Genomic DNA, 13157 nt, shown 5'->3' with positions numbered 1-13157 from the left:
CTTCTATTGCCATATGGTTTTGGGATGGAACCTCCTTGGACTTGTAAAGTGGACTCTCTCTCTTGGTTTGCGGGTGCGGCCCAGGCCCGTGTTTATCAATATCTACATAAAAGCCAAAAGACCAAGCTTTGGTGGCTGCTACTTACTATCTTCACCAACCACGTTATCTCCATGCAACTATCCATAACCATCTATAAATAATCCAATATTCTTATTCTCAAAACCAACATTCCTACATCAATTAACCAAATCCAAATAAAGAGATACAATTTATTAGTTTTAATCAAATGGCAATAACCAAGTTTGTCATACTAGCTGCCGTCATGGCAGCCTTGGTGGTGATGACTCATGCTACCATCATAACCACCGAGGTTGAGATCGAGGGGCGGCTCATCTAGCCAGTGTCGCCGCCAGCTAAGGTCGCAGTGGCCGAACCATTGCGAGCAGTACATGAGGCAAGGCATGAGGAGGTACATGGGTCGTGATGATGAGGATGATAACCAAGGAAGGCAACAATACTTAGAGAAGTGTTGTGATGACTTGAAGATGATGAGGCCACAATGTCAATGTGAAGCCATGAGGATGATGGTGGAAGAAAAAGGGATGATGCATCAACAAAGAATGATGGAAAAAGCCAGGAATATTCCTAGGATGTGTGGTACCATGCAACGCAAGTGCCCCATGTCTTACATGGAGTAAGACGTACTAGCTACATGATGTGCATGCATGCATGTATGCATGCTAAGGGATGGTCATCATCATCATCATGTATGGTGATGGTTATGATCATTGTCTTTTAAATCTCTTATTAGCTAATTAGTTAAGTCTAATTTGCTTAAGAGAGTGTTATAAGGGATAGTTTTAGGGTACATCGTCGTGTACCTTGATGTTTTATTTTGGGCTTTGTTGTTGTTTTTGGTTGTTTCCTTTGAGCTATGCACAATAAATAAAAGTCAATTAGCTCGTTTGGTCTTGATCACTGTACCATGATATCCAACGTAAGTTTTACTCCCTCTGTTCTAATTTAGATCGTTCACTCTTCTTATTATTTATCCTTCCAATAAAGTTTATCCGATCCAATATTATATGCTTGAGCAATGACATACCTATTTTTATGTTTAAATTCCTTGCCATTAGAATTAACAATCTTTCACGTGTCAGCATACTCTACTATGCACCCTACCTTTAAAAGGAGAAAACTAAAGTCTCGATCAAGCGGAGAATTGTAAACATGCCTACTATAAAGCTCCTTCAACTAATTAATTTAGGTCCAAAATATAGTCTTTGAGTGAATATTTGATATGAATATTACAAAGGTTAATGAAAGGGGAACTAATAAGAAGGATAATAAAATATAAATAAAAGTAAAATTGAGGATTGAAGATAGAATTATTTTTATTGCCATAAGGTTGGGGGAGGTAACAAGGGTAATGATGCAATACGTAATGGAAATGTTTAGTTGATTTCATTTTTAGCACTAATTATACACTATACGGTCTATACCAAACATGCTCTGAAGAGGGGATCAAGGAGTTGAAGGATAGTTAGTCTCTTTATCAGTCCATCCCCCTCCTCCCCTCCCTCCAAGTGGAACCCTCGCTACCTGTGGTAGCAGAGCCCCTTATATCTTACCGTATAAAAAATAATGCCCTTGTATAATATATTGAGACAAATTAAAATAGGCTCCAACCTATAAGCTAGCTGGCCACTTGATTAAAAAAAATAATAAAAACATACAATGCACAAAAATGATAGATTACTTTATATGATATGACCAACTATATATTAATATTTCTCTTATTTTTGTTTATCAAACCATATCTAATTTATGTATGTTATCCATCTTTTTCATAAGACGATCTTCACTGACGCTCATAGGCGTCTAGACCCCATTAGATATAAATAATGTATTGCGTTATTTAAAAATTGAAGTTGTCACAGTGATTAAGTATCAATATGTTTAACTAAAGGTTGAACGTCAAACTTGGGTCCATTGTTGTTTACTATATGTAATATATGTTTTGGCATATAAGAAACTCATAGCATGTTTGTTTGTGGGGATTATTGATGGGATAAGGATTTAAAATCCCTCATGTCCCATTATCCCTTGTTTGTTTGAGAGGATACAAGATATCCCATATAAAAGGGATGAGGACTAAATAGGGGCTTACCCCTCTATTTCTATAACAAGGGAGGGTAAGTATAGGGTTTGGGGATAAAAATCAAAAGGTGAAAGACAAATTTACCCTTAATGAAAGGGAATGAAGAGGATAAAGGAGAAAAATTAGTAAGGATAGTTAAGTAAATTTGCTACTTTTTTCAATTTAATTCCCAACTCATTTCAAACAATGGATATCATAATTTCTATCCTAATCCCACCAAATAATTCTCTATCCTTATCCTACCTTCTTATCCTCATTATCCCTATCCCTGTTGCCAAACGCCCGTCAAGGAATGAATTTAATTGAGAAACAAAGAGAGTATTTTTTTTTTTTTACCGTAAATTGATTTCTGTAATTTGTACGACTTTTCCATGCATGTCGTTATTTTCTATGAGAAGTCATTTGTTATACGCAAAATCATATGATCATAAATCCGGGCATCCGGCATGCATCTTCAAATTCAAACCATATTTGACATTTCCCATTTTCCCTAGCTATAATCATCTTTATGAGCCACGTAATTAACATGCATTTATACGTTAGTTATTCACTACTGTAATTCAGTAATTCTTCCTACGAGTAATAAATAACTCTAACAACCTCTCATAATCTCCAATCTCCTCAAATTAAAGATACCAAAACCCAAATGATAATTTGATGGCTTGCAAGCTTGTGATTCTAGCAACCTCCATGGTGATCTTGGCGGCAATGACCCACGCCGCCACTCCTAGAACCACCAAGATTAACATCGATGACGGTGTTGCCATCTCGGATAAGGGGAATAAGTTTGACAAAATTCGGGAGTGTCGCCACTATCTATCGTCTAGTTGGCCAGACCACTGTGAACAGTTTGTATCACATAGTGGTGATACGAGGTATTGGGATAATGCTAATGTCAATGTGAAAAACGTCGTAGGGATTCAAGATGAGGAGCGGCCATTCGATACGTGTTGTAGTGAGTTAAGAGGTATAATGGATCCGGTATGCCAATGTGAGGCCATGAAAATGATGGTGGAAAAGTTTAAGATTGGACCAGGTGAGAAATTGGATAAGGCAATGGAGTTACCCTTGAGGTGTGGCACCATGGAAACTAAGTGTACCGTGTAATAAATGTGCACAATGATATATCTTACTCTTGCTTGTTACCAAAAATAAATAATTAAATAACTATTTGATAGCCAAATTTATAATCAAGGTAAGCATAAATGAGAAAAGATATATACTATAACCCCCTTTTTTTTTCTTTTCTTCTTTTTTTTTTTTTTTTTTTTTTTTTTTTTTTTTTTTTTTGAAAAAACTATAACCCCCTAAGGGGGCGTTTGGTTCGCGGATTATAGGTATGAGGTATGGGTTTAGAATGACTAAAACCCATACTTTATGTTTGGTTGTCCAAAATATGAATTTTAAACCCATACCTCAAACCCATGAGGTATGGGGTTTAGAAACCTTGGGGGGGGAGGTGGGTTTGGCTCATTCCATTCCCTTAGGTATCAAATACATGAAATTAAGGGGGTGATATTCTATTCCAGAATTGAACCAAACACATGGTATTAAGTATCAAATTCCAACCCGATACCACCTTAACCCTATTCCTGATTCCAAACCTATACCACTCTGTGAACCAAACGCCCCCTAATTGATTTTAATAAGTTGGGATTTAAACTTGAAGACGATCTTAGCTTTTATTTATCTTTCTTCATTGAAAAAAAATGAGAAAGTTAGTTTAGTATATCGTTCATTGTTTGTCTTTCACAAAATTAAATATTTATATCAAGTAGTGTTAAAATTGGGAAAGTATAATAATTTCTAAAAATGATTAGTTTATACAAATTATTATATGGTATTTTTACGAACAAAGTATTATATTATGTATGTCATCGAGATGCATTTTGTATGTAAATATATCCTTCAATTCTAACTAAGAAACAATCTAAAAGAACGAGAAGTTTGAGGACTAATCTATCATACGATCCGATTGCACTCCTTTGTCCCAATTTAACATGCAACATTCAATCAACTAGTAACAATGGTTACTAGTACCATATGTTATAGGGACCCTTAGTTGATACATAATTCGTAGTACGTAAAAATGAAAAACCGAAAATGTCTTGATTAAAACTTCCGTTAAATTAAGACAAAGTAAAAAGCACTTAAGTACAAACATATACTAAGTGGTCTAAGACACGAAATATACAACACCACAACGTGTTAACTATCACAACATGCACATCCACACCACAACATCAAACATTATAAACTTCAAAAGCCACGTACTTAACATGCAAATTAAGCGTCTCATCAAAATCCTCTATATAATAACAAATCAAGCAACTCTCCCAAATAACATCCTACATCAACTTAACCATCCAAATATTAAAACATCTAAGAAAAAGAAACAATGCCAAAAACACTCTCACTTCTCCTAGCAACCATAGCTACAACCCTCATAGTCATCTCCACCTTCCAAACAACCGGCGCCACCATAGCGAACGAGGCACGGCTAAGCTCACAATGTGAACGACAAATGCGGTGGGAGAAAATGGATCATTGTAGGCAGTACATGAGGAGTGAAATGGACGTGTTAATGTACCCAAATTCGGGTAATCAAGCGTGCTGCCTTAGAGAGTGTTGTGAGATGCTCCAAGACATGGACGAGGATTGCGTGTGTGAGGCGCTCAAAAGCGTGGCCGAGGAGGAGAAGGAGAGGATGATGAGGAGCCGAGAGGGGCGGCTTATGGGAAAGGTGGTGCTTAGGAAGGCCATGCAGCTCCCTGGAAGGTGTGGAATTAGTACAAGGTGTGAAGCTAGTGTTGATACCACCACCACGTACTAAAATTTAAGTTAATAGCTAGCTTAGTGTACACGTATCGATGCCCAATATCATCATAACACGTACATGTATGTTACACGTACGGGTGTATTAGTGCAACAACTAGTTTAGTTTGTAAAGTTAATAAAAAGTACATTATCGTGTGTTTTTCTTCATCTCTAGTAAGTTTTGGTTTGATCATATTATGGTACGTGAGCAGAATTTTGTTCAAATCATTAACAACGAACTATAACAAGGACTATTCCTAAGTTGATGGGAGTATAAAAAAGTAGGGAGTATAAAAATAGAGATCTATATATTGTGCGATGGATGGATTCTTTGTAAAAGAGTAATTCTCTAAAGTATTTTTGTATGAAAATTGCAAAAACTTGGGAGTTGTACAGAACAAATATTCCATAAAAATCCATACGACATTATGTCATTATTTGACTTGTTACGGGGTGTTAGATCACTTACTACGTATATGTTAACATGTTATTGCCACAAGAGGTACAACCCTGAAGATATTCATAATTTTTTTTGTTTTGGATATGCTTAATCAACTACTTGTTGTAGACCTTGTAGTATCTGTATTTTCTTAGCTAAAAATTGTTAAATTGAATACGTAAATGAGTTAAACTAACTCTTACATACCAATTGAAATAAAACCCATATTTCGGTGTAAGTGGAGAACCTTTAGAGGTAGGTGCACCTACAGGTGTTGTTTTGCTCATTTGATATAATGTTACTCATTTTAAATTTTAAAATAAGCAAAAAAAAAAAAAAAATCAAATGAACATAATACACTTGGGTGCACCTTACACCCCGGGTATATAACAATTTCTAGTGAAACTAATATCATATTTTGGATCTAGTAAAAATATTGGTTGCCCAAAAAAAAAAAAAAAAAAAAAAAAAAAAAAAAAAAACACGTTATAAGCTGTAGTTGGCAAATTTACTGTTTTATTATATTAATCCCAATTTCCATTTTGTTTAATTTTGGAAACCATTTTCAAAATCCTTTCCTTCCTTCCGAGTTTCAATTACATCCCTTTCACAACACAAAGATAGTACGTCACTCAGTTTGCCACCCACTAACCCAGCTGCTGTTTCCGTCGACGCCGCACCACCAATCGTTCCCTTTCTACAGGTTTGCTCAATCTTTTAACTTCATTCTTCCAGTATGAAACGCAATTTCCTGAAAAAGCTGAAATTGATTATGGTTTGATACATTTCTTGTGTTTGATTGAAAAAACAAAACATAAGTAATATAGTTTGATAATCTGTTAGTATTTTGATATAGAATATGGATTTATTTTGTTGTTCTTGTGTTGGGTTGTTTGATTCTTGAACTAAATGTGGATAAATAATCTCATTTCTAGTGTCAGTGTTCAATTTACTCATCTTTTGGTAAGTGTAAAAGTTCTTGTGTTGGGTTGTTTGATTCTTGAAATAAATTTGAATAAATAATGTCATTTCTAGTGTCATTGTTCAATTTACTCTTCTTTTGGTATGTGTAAAAGTTACCCGGTGATTCGAAGCCTATTAAACTCCGACTAATCCGAGTTCGAACTGGGTATTGTAAAAGGGGGAAAGCTGTTTCTCGTTTGCCATTTTTCTTTTTTTTTGATGTGTTCATCTCTTATCTTTTTGCTTTGGATGTATGTATAACTCGTGTGAATGTGTGATTATTGTGTTGTTTAGAAGATGGATGACAAAAAGGTGACAGATGAAGGAGTAATGGAACAGTTTCCTGATGAAATAGTATCTCAGATTTTGATCAGGTTACCTGTGAAATCGATTCACCGTTTCAAATGTGTTTCGAAACGCTGGAATTCCATCATAAAAAATGCCCATTTCATTTCTTCATACATGTCTCTACATGGTCCTTCATGGGTTATCTTGGATCGAATGGTTCGAGTTGATACCAAATCGAATGCAAAGGTGATGCAATTTGATCTCCAATATCCCCCAGAAGTGAGTTTTCTTCAAATTGCTCCTTTTCAGATGGCTGATGAACCATTTCTGGAGTCCATTGATGGAAAGAACCCACATGTTATGTTTTTTAGTAATGGTGTTTTCCTTTTACAATTCAGAATCAAGAGAAACCCTTATCAATATAAGCCTTTAATGCTTAATGGACAGTTTTATTTTGATAAAAGATTTGAGGAGGATGCTTGGTTTGTGGCCAATCCTCTTACTGGTGAGTGGTTTCCAATTCCGAAGTCTCCTTATCCCGTTCTCCACGGGGGTACTGTGGGGTTTATCTCTCAGGCTAACTCAGTTGGGGTTTTAGAGAGGTTTTTGGTTGTTGAATATCAGCCACTTATTGGGTCTAATCTTGCTACTTTGATGTGTTTTTCTTCGGAAATTGGGAAGTGGGTGACGAAATCTGCTAATTATATGCTGTCTATGCATCAATGGGAGCAGGATGGAGCTTTGGAGTTTGATGGAAAGCTGTTTTGGTCTGATAAAGGTTGTGGACTAATTGTGTGGGATGACCCCTTTGGTAGCTTGGACAGGAAGGGCAGAGTTAAATGTCGGTTCATTGCGAAACCACCGTTGCCTTCTGCCATGAAGGTCTTTGTGGGTGGAGGTTTCATTCAATGTTTGCAGATATCTGAGAAAAGGGAGGGTTATGTTCTGTGGAGGTTGAAGGATCATCAAGGTGAAGGAGAGTGGAGTTTAGCACATAAAATGTCAATTTTGGATATCTGGTCTGATGAGAGCTATTTAGCTTATGGTTTGGATGAAATAACTCCAACATGTTGCTTTATCCATCCCTTGGAAGCGGATGTTGTCTTCTTTCATATTCAAGGCCAAATTTTTTCGTTGAACTTTCGGACTAAAAAGGTGGAGAGTTGTGGTGATGGTTACTTGAGCATCACTGAACATGTGTTTGTTATGCCATATGTGCTGCCAAGTTGGCCAACTTCACTCCCTCCATGTTTGAGTAAGCTGTTGAAATCTTATTTTGTAATTTTATTGTTTCTACCCTTACTAGTTATATATTGGATTGTGCTTGACTAATTAAAAGCTTTTTCATAATTCCGGTTCGTCATTGATTACATTTGGTAAGTGTCTGCAATTAAAATACACTGTGGGTGATAACCTTGTTGCCCTTTCTGATTTTTCTAATGATGCTTGTAAAAGTTGTATTGGCAGTTTCCTTGAATTTTAACTTAGATTACAATCTTACAATCGTTCAATTTATGGGCTTTACAGGTGACCTCAGACTATGACTTCAGAACCATACCTTAGTTGAGTTTCAAGTAGATCTCTAATTGAAAATGAGTCCTAATTTGAACTTATCATGTTGCTTCCTTAAATCTATCATGGCAGTGTGTAAAGCATTGTTAATACGAAGTATATAAGGTGTTCATTTGTCTTGCTCATGCAGCATTATATACTGTCTTGTTCCCATCATATAAATTTCGTATGTAAGCTTAAACTTTTCTTTCCATACTCTTTTTGTTGCTGTAGTAATTTGTGGGTTGATGTAGGAAAAAAAAACTTTATTTTTCGTATTCATTTTCCTCCTTAACTCCGCCAGTGGGTTTCCCGCTGCCAGTCCCAAGCCTGGATAAAGGAGGAGGGTTACGGTAGGCCAGTGACAGCCAGTATAAAACTTCGTCACATCCCATGACATGAGCCAAACAGATATTTTCGTGGGGGCGTTCCCTACTCAGCGACGCGCTGCACTTCCTAGACCCGGGTGTAGTGATAAGTATGCAAGGGTTGCTAGGTCGTCGCCCAGAAGCGACGCGCCACATTGCCCGAGTGTGGTGTCAAATGAGCAAGGGCGTGCCATTGGGGCGTTCCCTACTGAGCGACGCGCTGCACTTCCCAGACCCGGGTGCAGTGATAAGTATGTAAGGGTTGCTAGGTCGTCGCCCAGAAGCGACGCGCCATATTGCCCAATTGTGGTGTCAAATAATCAAGGACTTGGAGTTGGGATCAGGAGGGAGCGTGGGAGAAAAGAATTTAGTTTGCGGATTGGTTCTTGGAATGTGGGGTCTCTTACGGGAAAATCAGCAGAATTGGTAGAAGTAATGAAAAGACGACGCGTGAACATCATGTGCCTCCAAGAGACAAGATGGACAGGAGAAGGAGCTCGAGGCTTGGTTTTGGGGTATAAGGTATGGTATGTTGGGCAAGAAACGAGCCACAGAACAAGGAATGGTGGAGCTAGGAACGGAGTTGGTGTGGTTCTCGATGAGAGGTTGGCAAAAGAGGTGATCGAGGTCTATCGGAAGAACGATAGGTTGATAAGGCTGAAGTTGCTATGTGGCAAGGAGATTGTGAATGTTATCAGTGCTTATGCTCCCCAAGTGGGTTTAGATGCAGAAGAGAAACGACAATTTTGGGAGGACCTAGACGAGGTGGTGCAGGGTGTCCACCACTCAGAGAAGTTATATATTGGAGGGGATCTAAATGGGCACGTTGGGGCGAGCCGAGATGGCTATGAGAGTGTCCATGGAGGCTTTGGGTATGGGCAGAGGGACGCCGGTGGTGAAGCTATTATGGATTTTGCCCAATCATATGATTTAATTTTGGCTAATACTTGGTTTAAGAAGAGGGATTCACACTTGATAACTTTTCGGAATGGAGCAAATGCAACTCAAATAGACTTCCTGCTCACAAGGAGCATAGATAGACAAAGTTGCATAAACTGTAAGGTTATCCCAGGGGAGAGTGTGGTCACCCAACACCGGCTATTGGTAATGACTATTCGTCTGAAAGAGAAGGCGAAGAAAAAAGTTAGACAAGAAGAACCAAGGATAAGATGGTGGACCCTAAGGGATGCAAAAGCTAAGGTTTTTACAGAAAAGGTAATTGAAGAAGCGGATTGGGATGGAGAGGTGGATCCGGACATGACCTGGTTACGAATGAAGAACTGTTTCCTAAGAGTGGCCAAAGAGGTCTTAGGGGAAGTAAGGGGAAGAACTTCGGTACAGAGAGATACTTCGTGGTGGAATGAAGAGGTGAAAGCAGTAATTAAGCAAAAAAGGGAATGCTATCAAGCCTTAGGAAAATGTAGGAGTGATGAAACCTTTGCAGCGTATAAGGAGGCTAAGAGTAAGGCAAAGGCAGCTGTTCGCCAAGCAAAAGAAAAGGCATATCAGGAGGTTTATGAAAAGCTTGATTCCAAGGAGGGAGAAAGGATCATTTATAAGATGGCAAAGAGAAGACAAGAGGCAAGGAAGGATATTGGCATGGTGAAGTGTGTCAAAGATAAGAACCAAAGGGTCCTAGTGCAAGAGGAGGGCATCAAAGACAGGTGGAAGGGGTACTTCGATGAATTATTTAATGGAAGTAATGGAGTTGTGATAGGAGATACCTCTATGAGTGATGAAGAAATCAACATGGAGTATGTGCGAAGGATTAGGAGAGTAGAGGTGGAGATTGCACTGAGGAAGATGAAACCTAAGAAGGCGGTTGGCCCTGATGGGGTACCGATAGAGGTGTGGAGGTGTTTGGGTAAGATTGGTATTGATTGGTTAACAAACCTTTTCAACAAGATATGGACGGCTACAAGGATCCCACAAGATTGGAGGAAGAGCACCTTGGTCCCGGTTTATAAAAACAAAGGAGACGCTCAAGATTGTTCTAACTATCGAGGAATTAAGCTTATGAGCCATACTATGAAGTTGTGGGAAAGGGTGATTGAACAAAGGTTGAGGGCATGCACAAGCATTTCAGATAACCAATTTGGTTTTATGCCTGGGAGATCTACTATGGAGGCAATCCATTTGATAAGACAAATGATGGAGTTTTATAGGGTAAAGAAGAAAGATCTTCATATGGTCTTTATTGATTTAGAGAAGGCATATGACAAGGTGCCAAGAGAGATACTTTGGTGGGCAATGTTGAAGAAAGGTATCCCACGAAGGTATGTAGACCTAGTTAAGGATATGTATCGGGATGTGTCAACAAATGTGAGGACATGCGGAGGGTTGACAAAAGATTTCCCTATTACAATCGGATTGCATCAAGGGTCTGCATTAAGCCCTTTTCTTTTTGCAACGGTTCTAGACGAATTAACTAGACCAATTCAAGATGAGGTTCCATGGTGTATGCTGTTCGCAGATGATATCGTTTTGGTGGATGAGACTAAGGATGGGGTTAATGTCAAGTTGGAGCAATGGAGGCAAAGGTTGGAATCTAGAGGGTTTAAGCTAAGTCGGAGTAAGACTGAATATTTGGTATGTCGTTTTGGCACTCAGAGGGGGACAAGCAATGAAGTGGTGAGTTTGGATGGAAAGGATTTGACCATGAGTGAATGTTTTAAGTACCTAGGGTCGATCATCCAGAAGAATGGTGACATTGATCAAGACGTGACCCACAGGATTAAGTCAGGGTGGCTTAAATGGAGAGCGGCCACGGGAGTGCTATGCGACCGCAGCATTCCCTTAAAGTTGAAGGGAAAATTCTACAGGACTGCCATAAGACCAGTGTTGCTCTATGGTACAGAATGTTGGGCTTCTAAGAAAGAGCATATTAAAAAGATGGAGGTTACGGAAATGCGCATGTTAAGGTGGATGTGTGGAAACACTTTAAGAGATAGAATCAGAAATGAGGTTATTCGCAAGAAAGTAGGTGTGGCGGGCATTGTAGATAAATTAAGGGAAAATCGTCTGCGTTGGTTTGGACATGTAAGACGGAGACCCGAGGGTGCACCGGTGCGAAGAGTGGAAGAGTGGGACCATGGAGGGATTAAACGAGGAAGAGGGAGACCAAAGATGACTTGGTTGGAAGGAGTGAGGAAGGATATGAAGTGCATGGATTTACGTGAGGATGAAGTTTTGGATCGTAAGGGATGGAGGAGAAAGATTTATGTTGATGACTACACGGAATAATCAAATTTGGTTCATGTTAGCCGACCCCACTTTTGGGATTAAGGCTTTGATTGATTGATTGATTGATTGATTCATTTTCCTCCTTAAGGGTCTTAAGGCAACGATGACTTGATGAGTTGCATTTTCCTTTTCCCTAGGCCAATGACTTGATGGATTAATCCCAGACTGTAATTCTTTTTAGCTTTCCTGAATCACCTATGTTAGGGTGGCATATTTTTAGTAGATATTAATTGGTTGATGAGTCTTATTTTCCCCTGTATTTGATTAAATCTCACAAGGTTTTATGTTAGCTGATGAATGCATGGGATCCTTAATCTAAAAACCACTGCATCCCTGTAAATTTGTTGGTTGAATGACAGTAATAATAATAAGTCTAATAACTGTGAGTTTGTGCTATTTTTGAAGATGAAACTCCTTTCTTTCCTATTCTAATGCTTTATACTGTTTTCTTTTGAGTTTTTTTTAATTCTGTTTAGGAAACCAAGTTATTTACTCCTCTTTTACTTTCACAGCTGCCGCTTATGCAAAAGAACAGGGCAATAACAATTTCATGGCCTGTAAATTCAATGAAGCTCTAAGCTGCTATACCAGAAGCATTGCTCTGTCGCAAAGTGCTGAAGCTTATGCTAATAGGGCGATGGCACATATCATGGTCAGCAGATTCCATGAGGCTGAGGATGATTGTACCCAAGCTTTGAACTTGGATTCTCTGTACTTTAAAGCTTATAGTCGCCGAGCAATTGCCAGAAAGGAACTTGGTAATATCGAAGGATCCATGTTTGATGTAGAGTTTGCCTTAAAGTTGGAACCAGATAACCAAGAAATGAAGCAGTTATATGCTGAACTTAAGTCCTAGGTTGAGAAGGTTAGAACATCTGTACTAAGTTCTTATTCCATATTCCTCGTTATGAAATCTTTAAGGTTTGTTTTATGGCTCAAATTTGTTTTGTTATCGTTATGTGTATGTAGAAGCTATTCCTTTTGTGTCGCATTATTGATGCCCTTGTTTTTTGTTTTGTTATTGACTCTGACCTTAATGCAGTCCCCTACAACACATTATCTATTTCTTTCTATTTCATTACAGGCTCTACTGTGCTAAGTTTTATGCTAATGTAGCAAACTAGACTAATTTTACAATGGGTGATGGATTGCACCTCTTCAGACTGTTCAGAGTTTAATACTTTTGTTTTGACCTGGGTAGTGACTATATATTTCGAATTGAGTAGCTGTAAACATTTTAGAACTTCAGTCAGTGTATAGATATGAGTGTGTTGGGTGTTTGATGACTGTGTGAACTTGTGATCAAGTGTTAATGAGATCTTCTTT

At 38.3% G+C, this 13157-nt stretch overlaps 2 protein-coding genes across 2 annotated transcripts; both read left to right on the top strand.

Annotated features, from left to right (window-relative positions):
* Positions 1 to 4560: 4560 nt before the first annotated feature.
* On the top strand, positions 4561 to 4995 carry LOC145604323 (2S sulfur-rich seed storage protein 1-like). Its single transcript, XM_081660241.1, has one exon. The coding sequence runs from the start codon at positions 4561 to 4563 to the stop codon at positions 4993 to 4995; it is 435 nt and encodes a 144-aa protein (XP_081516367.1).
* Positions 4996 to 6678: 1683 nt separating this feature from the next.
* LOC145604321 (putative F-box/kelch-repeat protein At4g22430) lies at positions 6679 to 12687 on the top strand. The gene is made up of 2 exons (XM_081660240.1): positions 6679 to 7894; positions 12308 to 12687. The coding sequence occupies exons 1-2, from the start codon at positions 6679 to 6681 to the stop codon at positions 12685 to 12687; spliced, it is 1596 nt and encodes a 531-aa protein (XP_081516366.1).
* The last annotated feature ends 470 nt before the right edge of the window (positions 12688 to 13157 follow it).

This window comes from Chenopodium album, chromosome 22 (genome assembly GCF_948465745.1).
Source record: "Chenopodium album chromosome 22, dcCheAlbu1.1, whole genome shotgun sequence".
In the NCBI taxonomy this organism is placed as follows: Eukaryota; Viridiplantae; Streptophyta; class Magnoliopsida; order Caryophyllales; family Amaranthaceae; genus Chenopodium; species Chenopodium album.
Note: the sequence above shows the minus strand (reverse complement) of the source record. Positions and strands in the feature narration are given on the sequence as shown.

Bases quoted from the DNA above. Each gene is read 5' to 3' on its own strand.
- LOC145604321 (XM_081660240.1), top strand. From the start codon at position 6,679: ATGGATGACAAAAAGGTGACAGATGAAGGAGTAATGGAACAGTTTCCT. The intron at 7,895-12,307 runs GTTGGCCAACTT...AATTCTGTTTAG, and splicing joins TATGCCATATGTGCTGCCAA to GAAACCAAGTTATTTACTCC.
- LOC145604323 (XM_081660241.1), top strand. From the start codon at position 4,561: ATGCCAAAAACACTCTCACTTCTCCTAGCAACCATAGCTACAACCCTC.